Here is a 14,455-nt window from a genome sequence, read left to right as displayed (position 1 = left end):
TTGTTATCTTTTATAACCAAAGTGGTTCAGTAATCTCACTCTGTGGCTGAATGTTTTCTTAGTAAAATAACAATTTACTAATTTTAGTTTAAAAGATATCTGTTTTTCTAACAATTAACTATTTTTGGCTTGATAACAATACTAGCACAACTACCAAAGTGAAAAGACTGACAGTATTTACATTTCAAGTTCTCAATTCCCTAATGTCTTTCACTTAATTATTATTCAATACCAGTCAGTTTAAAGCCATGTAATTATAGCTGAGATCAAAGGGTGTACAACCATACCATAAAACTAGAATCTATCATCCCTTGTTTGCATAAAATCATACTCAAGCAAGTATATTTCTAAATAAATTTTAAGAATTTAATCCATTGAGTTACATAAATAAAATTCCAATCTGTTTTGAATTTACAAATAACCAGAATGGTAGTGGTGGCATAAAAATGGAGCTTGCATGCGCCCTGGGTTAGGAAAGGATAAAAGTAGTTGGCTAAGATTTACATTGTGTTCATTATCTAGGGAATGTTAGTTATACATGGACATCAACAAGTATTGGTAGGGCTGTTTCAATGCAATTTTTCTCCCCAGGAGTCAAGTACCCTGCTAGCATCCAGTTCATATTGCAACACTTGAACCAATTACCAGAGCAACAGCACCAGGTGACACCAAACTTCAGCAATAAGCTGCATATTCAGAAGATTGGTTAGAAAAAAAGCCATCCAGATCAATAGAACCATTTCACCCATTTTTATTAGCTCATGGATGCAATGACAATTCAATACTTAAAAATAGAAAATTCAAGCAAAAGAACAGACAAGATCTTAATACAATGGCTAAATGCAGATGGAGCATTACCTTCACGCTCCATACACCAGCCCAATATGGACAAATAGCACCATCCAGTCACCAGATCAAAATATTTTGCAAGTTTATTCATCAACTAAAAAAAACTAGTCAAGGCAGTCAAATTAAGGTGCCAGCACACCACACAGCTGGGAATGAACAACAAGTGCTGGACTAGCTGGCAGCATTATTATGAACTAATACATCACATACAGAAAACTCCAACAAGAAATGCAAGGTTGCTTCAGTGTACTCAATCTTAATGACAGTAATTAAAACCGATTAAGGCAATACAAAACATTTTATTTTCTTTCTTTTGTTCTGCAATATATCAGAGGAAATAATGTGTTAGCTAGAAAACCTAGTTTATTAAAGGCAGTTTTATGTATTGTTCCAGTTATAAAGAATACACCTGCATTCTTGTCATTTAAAAAAAAATCAAAAGATTCCAACCCCCAGAATAAAGCTAGATATTTCTAAAGTCTTCATCAGATCAACACATTGAAAAACTAGCTCACTTATTAGTACTTCTGGCATCTCATCTGTAAAAAAAAAGATATAAACACAAATTTTGTTTTGTTAACAATGTGCAACTTACTCAAGTATATAAATATGTGTAAACCACAAACTACCCCAATTTATGGCTACCAGGTGCAAATCAATACCACAAAGTATTGCCCAAATTTCACCCTCTTCCCTTTATTTATACAATATTGTCAGACAATACAACAATATGCAATTAGTTACCATGCTCTTTATAAAATTGGCTTTTTTGGCAAGTGAGTTTGGAATTATGAAACTACAACACAAGCCACCAACCTTAATTTGACAGTATTTGTTTACAAATCATTGCTGTAATTTGGCTGGAAAAGTTTAGAAATACGAGTCAGCCAGTAAATCCAATTTATGAATGTAGATGCTGGTATTGCACAAGTGGTTCTAACTTTTGTGAACTGATCCTCTTGAAAACAGTTATTAACTCATAAAAGGTATTCTATCAAAGTACTTATTAAAATAATGAAACATAAATGACAATGCCAGTAGACAGAACTTTAAAATCCTTCACCAGGCAAACATTTTACCATGCACTGGTTTCAAATATTCCAATACATTTCTTTTCAGGCTATAACATTTGTCAGCAAGTAATGTCTAGATTTTAAAATTAAAATGTAATATTAAAATTAATATTCCAATTTGCAGCACATGATGTATATAAAGCGTATCAGTGACCATTAGGTAGAGCATGCAGTGATAATACTTGAATATACAAGGCTACAGGCAGTTATTCTAGAAAAGGTGACACCAAAATAATTAGTGGCTTTATAAATCCTGCATTTCTGATTGACTCAGAATTATTAACAGCCTTCCGGGTGCAATTTACTTTCTGCTGTCAAATATTTATGGCAGTCAAAAAAAGGACTTCATTTCAGCAATTTAACACCAATTTTCACTCGAGTATTTAATTGCTCTTTCCACTAAGAAGCAAATCAATACTAACATGGTCTATGCGAAGATCTAGGAATTTTAGGGAGAAAGCTGGAATAAAAGACACTTGGTTTGGAAGGCATCATAACCTTAGCATACTATCAACAATATTTTTGTTGCAGTGAATTCTTTCACTATATTCCTTTTCCAAATTATAACTATATTCAATATTCATCAGAATTGAAATTTTCATTAACAACAAGTAGTACCACAGTACCAGTTTCTAACTGATAAGTATCCAAGAACTATTTCAATGAAAAATACTGCTGAACAAGCTATTTTTTTCTGCAATTTTCAATTAAATGCATTTGGAAAAATCTAACTATTAGCACTTTACTGCAACAGTATTAGGCTATACAAATTCATAGCTTCAAACATGCATCCTGTCAAAGCAGGCTCATGGTCAAGTTACTCTACCTGCTGATAAATCAGTAATGTCTGAGTAATTTTCTACTGCTCATGTTTTAAATCATTTTTGTATACAGAACACAGTCAAAATTAAGGATTATCTCCAATGACAACTACTTTCATATTTTTAAAAAAGTACAACTCATTTGTCTTTGAAAGTATCACCAACAACTATTCAACTCAGGACAATTTCAGCTTCTATAAGAAAAAAATTTTCTTTCAAGTACAGTTAAAGAACTCTTGACAAATCTAGGATGTAAACTTTACAAATTAATTGTTGTTTATATAAAGAAAGCACATTATCTACACAAAAACATCATCAATGGATGTACTGATTGTAAAATCATAAGGGTGCAGGACATCTGGATATTATCAAATGAGTTTATCAAGTTTTATGCTTTTTTTTAAGCAATACAGTTCCTTGCACATATTTTGGATGGAGAGAAGTTAATCCAATACGGCAGAGACCACTTTTTTGGAACATGTACATTGAAAATTCAAGTTGTACACTATGATACTTTTTCCCTAGTGGCCAGGCTTTCTGACTGGACAAGAATTGAGACAAAAAAAAGGTGAAACTAGGGAACATGAATAACAAGCTCCTCCTGAAATTGATCGCCACTGAAAAAAAATGACAGCAAGTAATAAGCAGAACTGATTGACTTCACTTCTTACTTTAAGTAGTGTAGGGCTACTGTACTTTTAAATTGTTCCAGAAAATAAAAGCACAGAATATGTAATGATGCTGTTCTGCTTTGCAAATTCATTATGTCCAATATATATTGCGACAAGCAGGGCAACATTTAGCAGCAATGTGGCCTGGCAACCAGAGTTAAATTGCCCACTTACATGGTTGTCTTTGGAGGTGAGGGGTTCTGAAAGGGGGCTGAGCCTCACACATGTGCAGATAAAACACACACAGAGCTCAGCAGCATTTAACTACTGGTGAAATTGTTAATAGACAAAAAGTCAACTCCATTAGTTTTACAAAATTTACATACATACATTTTTAAAACTTCACAACTTCAATTACTACTTGGGAGTTTTTCTGCCAAATTCATTTCCTACTGACATCAAACTACCAACTTTGACAAAATCAGCAGCGTCATTCAGCAGGTTAAAATTTGTGTGGTCTGAAGTATTGCTCAATGCTAAAGGTGAAACATACATAGAAATTCTTTAACCCAATGTTCTTACTGGAGAACTGATTACTGGTCAGAAGGAAATAAGTTTTTTTTAAAAATATAAGTAAATGATTGTGTAAAGCAAGATCTTAAAGACAAAAAAATCATTTACACCTTAGAACCTATATATGGTAACTTTGAACAAATATCTAAGCCGATAAGGCCTGTTAATACTGTTTTCCAATGTAAAGCAAAAATGTTAACTAATTAAATACGCAATTTGTAATTAAATGTCAAATCTGACACACACATCCATTAGATCAGGTAAATAAAAAAAATATTTGCCAAAAAATATTTCCATGCCAATTCCATCATAAGAACTACACCTTACGGTATAAATATTTTCCAAAACACATTACATTCGGTACTATAGTCACAAAATAGTTTTTGTTTTTTTTGGGGGGAGCTATAAGTTCCAACAGGCAATAAGTAATTTTTGTCTCCAGCTATTTCAAGTTGGAAATTTCTTTCTATAGTCCTACGTGAAAAGTAGAGCTACGAAGGTTGGTACATGCGTTCCTGGAGATTGTTTACAGCAAACCTCACGATTAATATTTACTGCAATCATAATTACGGGAATCGCAACAACTAAAGGCCAATTCTTAGTTTATACGGCGTTAAGATGTGCCAAGGTTTACTGATTTAAATCTGAACGCAGCCAGTGACAGCACCACTGCACGGTGTGGCGTGTTACCTTTGATACAAGAGACTACAACACCTTTGATTTGTGGCTCAACTCCACGTTAATTCTACTTACAGAAAGAAGGTGTAGATGCCGAGGCCTTGCGGGACGGTGGTGAGTGCTCGACCGGAGCAGTCGACCCTTCGCGGAGAACCGCTGTTGCCTTCACAGAGGCACACGGCCGGGCACGGAGCGGCCACATTCTCGGCGCGGCTGCCGTTCGATCCCACCCAGAGCAGCAGCAGCAGTAGCCGAAGGAGGAGCCGAGGAGCCGGGCAGCGCCGTCCCGGCACCGGCCGTTGGCACCGTGCACACCACGGACACATGAGGTGAAAGGAAAATCTCTCTCTCTCCCCCCCCCCCTCCCTCTTTAAAAGGCAAACCGAACGATGGACGGAGACTAATTAAATCCCCCTCCCGGTTTATTTTCTCGTCTTGCCCTGCGAGCCAGGCAACCGCCACTCACACCGAACGCCCGCTCCGCACCGCCGCTCAGTAAACAGCTGACGTGCGGCCCCGCCAAGGAGACGACGGTCCAACGGCCGAGCCCCTCTCCCATCACCATTGGATACGCCGCGAGCCGTGGGGCGGGGCCAGCGGCTGACTGACACCTCAGCTGCGGCTCCCGCTCCCCTCACCCCCCCCAGCATTTCTTGCAATTAACCTGATTTCCACACAAGGTTATTTTGCACCAACTTTTCTCTTAAGCCACGATGTGAATGCACGGGGCTCAGAGTGGCATGTCGCTCTGTGGGTAAATTAGCAAAGGTGAAATCCACCACCTATTACGCAAAAATAATTGTCTCCTGCATTGTTAGCTTTACTTGAGCGTAGGCCATTTGGCCCTTCAAGCTACTAGTTTTGTCGATTGTAAAGCCGCAGTAAACGTTATGGGAAAATAGAAGTGGCAATATGGTCAATTCTGTTGTTTCCTGAAGAAGAAGAGCCTGGAGACAAAAATTCCTGATGTGATTCTGGTGTAACATTGAGAAATTCCAACGGACCGAATTACACTCCCTTCACTCCAGTTGTATTGCATTCCTCGTCCAGACAAAGGATTCAAATTCAACGTCCCATCCTCAAGCACAATATGTGCTATTCAAGTAAAAAGAATGAAAAAACTGGCAAAATCCATCTACCAATTGTAATCTAGTCAAAACAAGTAAAATACAGTTTTTTTTAGTTAAGTGCATTTAGCCGCACACACCATGATAGATTTTACGATTTACCACGTTCATACTATATACTGTGGATTGGTGCCTCATAAGATTTGGGAGTAAACAACTGGTGACGAGAAAGCCTCGTCCTCAGCATTAGACTTCTGTAAGATCAAGGTCGCTGCCACGTCTTCACATTCATTGAAGGCAGGTGTCATATAGCCAATGATAAAACCTTAAGCGACAGCTGCTGGAAGGAATTACCTGGAGGCAGAGAATGAGAACATACATCTTCAATGCCTATCATGACTGGATTTCAGAGACGCAAGCAGATGCTATTAAAACAGTACTTCCAATTGGTGGAAACAACAAGTCATGAAATGATACTGGTATTTTTCCCGCAGTCAAGACAGTTCACTGACGTATCTTAAAGTGAATTCACCTGTCATATATTATTGGTAAAATCTTGTCCATCTAAAGTTAGGTCGTTCATCTCAGCTCATTTGCTGTTGGACCTTCATCATCCAGGCTTGGGTATTCCATCTTTTCCTTGGTCACCTTGATATGCTCCACAAACTTCAGATCAACTACAACTCTGCTGCCTATATCCTTAACCAAGTACCACACCCACATCCTCCCTCCCTGCACTAATCCTTTATTGGCTCCCAGTCCTTCAACTTCATGTATAAAAATAATACTTAGCAACATGCAAAATGCTGGAGGAACACAGCCGGTCAAGCAGCACCTCTGGAGGGAAATGGACAGTCAATGTTTCAGGTCGAGACTCTTCACTGAGTCCTGATGAAGGGTCTCAACTGAAACGTTGACTGTCCTTTTCCTTCCTTAGATACTGCATGACCCGTTGAGTTCTTCCAGTGTTTTGTGTGTTGCTCCAGATTTCCAGCATCTGCAGTCTCTTGTGTCTCTAAAAATAACACTTCCTGGCTTTGAATCTACCATCTCTGCAACATCCTACAACCTCCGTATAGCTCTCACTCCCCCCCCCCCCCCCAACTTACCTGACAAGTTACCATACTCAACCCCACAAACTCTTCAATCCTCTGATTGTGTCCTCTTGTACACGCTGGTTCCTTTGTCCCGTCTTTGATGGCTAAAACTTCCTATGTTGAAGTTTAAAACTCTGGAATTCACCTCCTAAGCCTTTTCCTCTCCATCTCCCTCTCTTCGCTTTAGGTCTTCCTTAGAACCCATCCCTCGTTTGCCCATCACATTTAATATTCTCCTCTTAGGTGTCATTTATTCAACTTTCAATTCTGCCTCAAGTTGCATTTCTAAGTTAAAAGCATTATACAAATTCTTGTCATTGGGGAAGTTCAAACCAATACCTATCAGTTGTCTAATGGTCAATTACTATTCAGTGTAAGATGGAAAGTAAATGAAGTGAAGAAAATATGTAGGCACTGTAAGGTCAGAATCCAGAAACCCCTCTGTGGAAGATCAGGTGGTGGATAACTGCAATGAGCAGATCTGCAATATTTCAGGGCACTATTCACAGCTGAACTAATAATAGAACTGAGGACTAGACTTGTCTCTATTTTCTTCCCAATTAACTCCAGATTACCCTGCAAATCAATGGATAGGAGATCTTGAGGTAAGTACACATTTGAAAGTGTAATGGTACTCTGTACTTGCAGGCTGTGCAAGTTTACAGGTTAATTCCTACACTATCCTTGCACATACTTGGGACCTTTAACTCCACTCTTTGCCAAACTCTAAGGTCCCTGGGTAACTCAGTTATACTCCAATGAGGTTAGTCAGTATGTGAAGATTTTTCAGCAGCTTGGTTTCCATTCAGCTGAATAAAAGAAAAAAATAGTTCTGCTGACAAGCTGCAATGGTCAGCAAATCACACCTATTGAAGTTATCTCTGTATCTTTGGCAATAATGAAGCAAATTCTATAGGTGTTTTATACTGTGGGATCACAGCTGATAGCAAATGTACATAGCTGCACTGCTCATTGTAAACAGCCCTAGTATTTAAGGAATTTGACATTGTAGAAAGAATATAATTCTGCCAATGTGCTAGGGACAGAGCTGGTCCTTACATTTATACTTACTAGCTAGCTACTGGGTTGTTTACATTCCATTCTACTGAAACTGAAACAATATTAAAAGAAATCAATTTATGGAAGTTGCTGTCTGTGAACTAATTTTATTTCTTTAAGTATACTTTAAAGAATCCTTCTTTCAGGTACTGTATCATGAATTCATGGTTTTCAATCCTGGTTTTTTGGTTCCCTGATCCCATTTTAGCAAGAGGCAAGATAGATGGCCAAGAGCTTCATTTATTCCATATTAATATCCACCAAATCTGATTTAAATTTGAATTTGAAATGATTGATCCCTTGTGATGTAGATTGAAGCTATTATTATTGCAGTAGTTTAAATTCTAGAATATTGTGTTCTGTCGACTTGCTAATAGTGATTTCACTGTTAAATTCAGCTTCCTTATCCCAATATCTGGAAAATGAGATATTTTTTATTATTTATATATTTTGGGGGGCTAGACATCCTGACAAGTTACATCCTTAATGCAGTGGTCAGGTGGATCACGCCTATTGAAGTTATCCCTGTATCAATGGCAATATTGAAGCCAGTTCTATGGGTTTTTTATACTGTAGAGCCGCAGTATATTGTATATTGTGCACTGCTCATTATAAATGGTTGGCAATAGCATGCCTGCACTACAGTACCTCATATTCCACCTGGGCTACAACCCAATGGTATGAACATATAACATAGAACATAGAACAGTACAGCACAGTACGGGCCCTTCAGCCCACGATGTTGTGCCCACCAATATAAACCTTATCCACATTCTATCTATCCCCCTCTCTACTTCACCTCCCATATCCCTCCATTTTTCTTTCATCCATGTGCCTATCTAAGAGGCTCTTAAACGACCCTATCATATCAGCCCCTACCAGCCCCCGCCCCCGCCCCGGCAGTGCATTCCAGGCTCCTACCACTCTCTGTGTAAAAAACCTACTTCTGACATCTCCCCTGAACTTTCCTCCATGCGCCTTAAATGGGTGACCTCTATTATTGGCCATTACTGCCCTGGGGAAAAGATGCTGGCTGTCCACTCTGTCTATGGCTCTCAAAATCTTATATACCTCTATCAAGTCTCCTCTCATCCTCTGTCTCTCCAAGGAGAAAAACCCTAACTTACTCAGCTTCTTGTGAATCTCCTCTGCACCCTCTCCAAAGCTTCCACATCCTTCCTACAGTGTGGCGAACAGAACTGAACACAATATTCCAGATGTGGTCTAACCAGGGTCTTATAGATCTGCAATATTACATCTCTGCTCTGGAATTCAATCCCCCAGCTAATGAAGGCCAGCACACCATATGCCTTTTTAACGACCCTATCAACTTGCATGGCAGCTTTGAGGAATCTATGTACTAGAACCCCAAGATCTCTCTGTTCCTCCACACTGCTGAAAATCCTGTCATTAACCATGTACTCAAAAATGTATCACTTCACACTTTTTTGGACTCAATTCCATCTGACACTTCTCTGCCCAGCTCTGCATCCTGTCGATATCCCACTGCAACCTACGACAACCTTCTGCATTGTCTACTACACCACCAACCTTTGTGTCATCTTCAAACTTACCAACCCACCCTTCCACTTCTTCATCCATGTCATTTATAAAAATCACAAACAGCAGGGGTCCCAGGACGGATCTCTGCAGAACACCACTAGTCACTGACTTCCAGGTCAAATATACCCCTTCACAATCACCCTCTGCCTTCTGTGGACAAGCCAATTCCGAATCCACTCAGCCAATTTTCCATGGATCCTCATGACCTTCTGGATGAGCCTAACATGGGGAACCTTGTCAAATGCCTTGCTAAAATCCATATATACCGCATCCACTGCTCTACCTTCATCAATCTGTCTTGTCACTTCCTCAAAAAACTCTATTAGGCTCGTGAGGCATGACCTGCCCTTCACAAAGCCATGTTGACTATTCCTTATAAGACTATGTGTCTCCAAATGCTCATAAACCTTGTCCCTAAGTATCCTCTCCAATAGCTTGCCCATCACTGACGTAAGACTAACTAGTCTATAATTCCCAGGATTATCCCTTTTACCTTTCTTGAACAATGGAACAACAGTTGCCGTCCTCCAGTCCTCCGGTACCACTCCTGTGGGCAGGGAGGACTCAAAGATCATTGTTAACGCCCCAGCAATCTCTCCCCTCATTTCCCATAGTACCCTGGGGTATATCCTATCCCACCTCAGGGACTTATCTATCCTAATGCTTTTTAGTAGCTCCAACACTGCTTCTTTCTTAACTTCAACATGCTCCAACACATTTGCCTGTTCTACGCTAACTTCCCCTTCATCTAAGTGCCTCTCCTCGGTGAACACTGAAACAAAGTATTTATTTAGGACCTCCCCTACCTCCTTTGCCTCCAGACACGTTTTTCCCCCTTATCCATGAGCTGTCCTACCCTCACCCTAGTCATCCTCTTGTTCCTCACATATGTGTAGAACGCCTTGGGGTTTTCTTTAATCATACTTTCCAAGGCCTTCTCATGCCCCCCTCTAGCTCTCCTAAGTCCCTTCTTAAGCTCCTTCCTGGTTACCTTATAACTCTCAAGAGCACTAATTGATTTTTGCTTCCTTAACCTTAAATAAGCTTTCTTCTTCCTCTTGACTAAACCTTCCATCTCTCTTGTTAACCATGGTTCCTTCACCCTACTATCCTTTCCTTGTCTCAGTGGGACAAACCTATCTAGAATTCCATGCAAGTGGTCCCTAAACAATCTCCACATTTCTGCAGTGCATTTACCAGAGAACATCTGTTCCCAATTTACACTCCCAAGTTCCTGCTTAATACCATCATAATTTGCTCTCCCCCAAATAAATACTTACCCATAATGTCTGCTCCTATCCTTGTCTAAAGGTTAGGGTGTTGTGGTCACTATCCCTGAAATGCTCAACCACCGAGAGGTCTGTCACCTAACCAGGTTCATTGATTAGTACCAGATCCAGCATAGCCTCTCCTCTTGTCAGCCTGTCTACATACTGTGTCAGGAATCCTTCCTGTATACACTTTTGCATTAAGGAGGTGCCAATCAATATTAGGGAAGTTGAAGTCACCCATGACAACAACCCTATTATTTTTGCACCTTTCTAAAATCTGCTTCCTGATCTGCTCCTCAGTGTCCTGATTGCTATTTGGGGGCCTATAGATTACTCCCAATAAAGTGATTGCTCCCTTCCTGTTTCTGACTTCCACCCACACTGACTCAATAGACAATCCCTCTATGATGTCCTCCCTTCCTACAGCTGTTATACTATCCCTAATTAGCAATGCCATCCCCCTACCCCTTCTACCTCCCTCCCTATCTCTTTTGAAACATCTAAACCCCGGAACCTCAAGCAGCCACTCCTGCCCTTGTGAAAGCCAAGTCTCTGTGATGGCCACAACATCATAATTCCATGTACTGATTCATGCTCTCAGTTCATCACCCTTATTCTTAACACTTCCCACATTAAATTAAACACATTTCAATCCATCTAACTGACTGCATTTATGCCCTATCCCCTGCCTATCCTTCCTCACATTCTCTGTACGCATCGCATCTACTTCTATACCAAGTGAATTTTCCAATTTCAGGTAAACTGCACTCCCTGTGCACCTTTCTCTCCTTCTGACCCTCTGATCCACCCAGGTATTCCCCTCTCCCACCTGGTTCCATCTGCCAATCACCGACACACTATACCTACTAGGTCCCCTCTCTCATTCCCCAATGGTTCCATCCATCTGCTTCCACTTATAACCTTCCTGACTTATCAGATTCCAGCATCTGCAGCCTTTCGTGTCTCCATATCATCTTCCAGCCTCCACCTCTACCTCCACCCTTCACTTCCTCTACTGAGTTCCATTTTCCCCCTCTTTTTCTCTCTTCTTATCCATCTCTGCCTATCAGTCACCGGACATTCCCAACTCCAGCCCTCCGCACCTCCACCTGGATCCATCTGCGCATGATCTCCCTCCGCACTGAGTTCCACCTGTCAGCTGCCAGACCTACCTCACCCCTCCCTTTCACCACTTTATACTGGCTATCTCCCCTCGACACTCTCTGTCCTAATGCAGTGACTCGAACCAAAACGTCAACTCTATCCCTTTGCCTCCACAAATGCTGCTCGAACCGCTGAGTTCTGCCAGTAGTTTGTTTATGCTCTAGATTACAGCATCTGCAGTCTCTTGTGTCTACATCCTTAATTGAATGGAGTGGTATACCCAAATAGTTTATAGAGCATTTGACAATCATTTTGGTGGATCTGGAGTCAAATGTAATGGTGAACAATAGGGAAACTTATAATTGGGAACAAATAAATGGCAAGAGAATTAAACATGGGAGAGGACACAAATAAGGAGTTTAATGAAAAGGAGGGATTTAAAAAATTAGTGGTAACTTATAAAAGTGCTGGGGATTTGTGGTACAGCAATTGTAGCAACTGCAGCCTCACAGTTTCATGGATCCAGGTTCGATCCCAGCCTCAGGTGCTGTTGTGCAGACTTTGCACTTTCTCTCTGGACTGTGTGGGTTTGCTCTGGGTGCTCCAGTTTCTTGCCACTTGCCAAAGATGTTCTGGTAGATTAATTGGCAAAAGGAGTCAAAAGGAGAATTCATGGGTATGTGTAAGAGAAAGTTCCAGGTTATAGGGAAATTAAGGAAGGAGAAATGGAATTAATGGGATTGTCCCCTGATAGCTGACATGGGTTGAATGATCTCTTTCTGTGTTGTCATGCATATGCTTATAAATTAATCAGACTAAAAGCTGAGGGACTGCTGAGTGCTGTGTCTCACCGAAATGTGGCTTACACCTGCTTCACCTGACTGTGCCATTCAACCTGAGGGCTTTCAACCTGAGGGTTTCTCAATCCATAGAATGGACCGTACAGCGTCCTCAGGCAAAGTTGGAGGAGGAGGGGTCTGCTTCTTAATCAATAACTTGTGGTGCTCAGACGTGATGGTCCTGGCAAGCTCCTGCTCATCCAGCCTGGAATATCTAACGGTGAAGTGTCAACCATTCTACCTGCCATGGGAGTCCACTTCAGCTAACTTGATGGCAGTCTATATCCCACCCAAGATGGACATGAAGCTTGCACTCAATGAGCTATACTCTGTGGTCAGCAACCTTGAGACAGGATACCCTGAGGGCCTCTTCATCATTGCAGGTGACTTCAACCAGGCCAGCCTCAAGAGTGTCTTACCAGGGGCCCTAACACCCTTGACCATTGATATAAAACCATCAAAGATGCCTTCTGAGTCACACCTTGTCCTCATTTTGGTAAATTGGACCACCAACCTGTGCTCCTCCTCCCTGCATACAAACAGAAACTGAAATGGGAGGACCCAGTACAGAGAGTCGTGCAGTGCTAGTCTGAGGATACAGATGAACTCCTACATGACTGCTTTGAGACAGTGGACTGGTCCATGCTCAAAGACTCAGCTGCCAGCCTTGATGAGTATGTCACCATCATCATGGACTTTATCAGCAAGTGTGTTGAGGACTGTGTATCAAAGAGGACAATACGGGTGATCCCAAACAGGAAACCATGGATGAACCAGGAGATCCACTCCCTACTGAAGTCAAGGACTGCTGCACACAAATCTGGTGATCCTGACCTGTACAAGAAATCGAGATATGACCTTTGGAAAGCTATCAGGAATGCCAAGAGACAATATCGGTTCAAAATAGACTCCCAGACCAGCTGTCAGTTACGGCAGGGCTTACATGCTATAACGGACTACAAAATGAAGTCGGGCGGCATAGTTAACAACATTGCATCCCTCCCTGATGAGCTTAACACATTCTATGCGCATTTCGAACAAAAGGGAAGTGATTGCCACCCACCCTGACAACCTCCAATGCAACTGAACCCGTGGTCACCGTCGAGGACGTAAGATCAGTCTTCCGGATAGTGAACCCAAGGAAAGCATCTGGCTCAGATTGTGTCCCTGGCCGAGTGTTCAGATCTTGTGCTGATTAGCTGGTGGGAGTATTTGCAGACATACTTAACCTCTCCCTGCTTCAATCTCAGGTTCCCACCTGTTTTAAGAAGACTACAATCATCCTGGTACCAAAGAAAAACAAGGTAACGTGTCTTAATGACTAATGACCAGTGGCTCTGACATCCACCATCATGAAGTGCTTTGAGAGTCTGGTCATGGCACACATCAACTCCAGCCTCCCAGACAACCTTGACCCACTGCAATTTTCCTACCACCATAACAGGTCTACAGCGAACGCCATCTCCCTGGCCCTACACTCAGCTCTGGAGCATCTGGACAGTAAAGACACCTACGTCAGGCAATTATTTATTGACTACAGCTCAACGTTCAATACTATAATCCAAGCAAACTCATCACCAAACTCCGAGACCTAGGACTCAACACTTCCCTCTGTAATGGGATCCTTGACTTTCTGACCAAGAGACCGCAATCAGTGAGGATAGGCAGCAACACCTCCAGCACGATTACTCTCAACACTGGTGCCCCACAAGACTGCGTCCTCAGCCCTCTACTCCCTATATACTCATGACTGCGTGGCCAGATTCTGCTCTAACTCCATCTACAAATTTGCAGATGGTACCACTGTAGTCGGCTGTTTCTCAAATAATGATGAGTTGGAGTACAGGAAG

At 41.3% G+C, this 14,455-nt stretch overlaps 1 protein-coding gene across 1 annotated transcript in view; it reads right to left on the bottom strand.

Moving 5' to 3' along the window:
- Window positions 1-5,107, bottom strand: part of lgr4 (leucine-rich repeat containing G protein-coupled receptor 4) — a 104,229-nt gene extending 99,122 nt beyond the window's left edge. Inside the window, 1 exon segment of the mRNA XM_052029675.1 lies at window positions 4,681-5,107. Coding sequence (XP_051885635.1) covers window positions 4,681-4,931 — 251 coding nt within the window. The 5' untranslated portion in view covers window positions 4,932-5,107.
- Between the last annotated feature and the right edge of the window lie 9,348 nt (window positions 5,108-14,455).

The sequence above is a fragment of the Pristis pectinata genome, chromosome 14 (assembly GCF_009764475.1).
Source record: "Pristis pectinata isolate sPriPec2 chromosome 14, sPriPec2.1.pri, whole genome shotgun sequence".
Lineage (NCBI taxonomy): Eukaryota > Metazoa > Chordata > Chondrichthyes > Rhinopristiformes > Pristidae > Pristis > Pristis pectinata.
The sequence above is the reverse complement of the archived record's forward strand: the minus strand, read 5'-3'. Positions and strand labels throughout refer to the sequence as shown.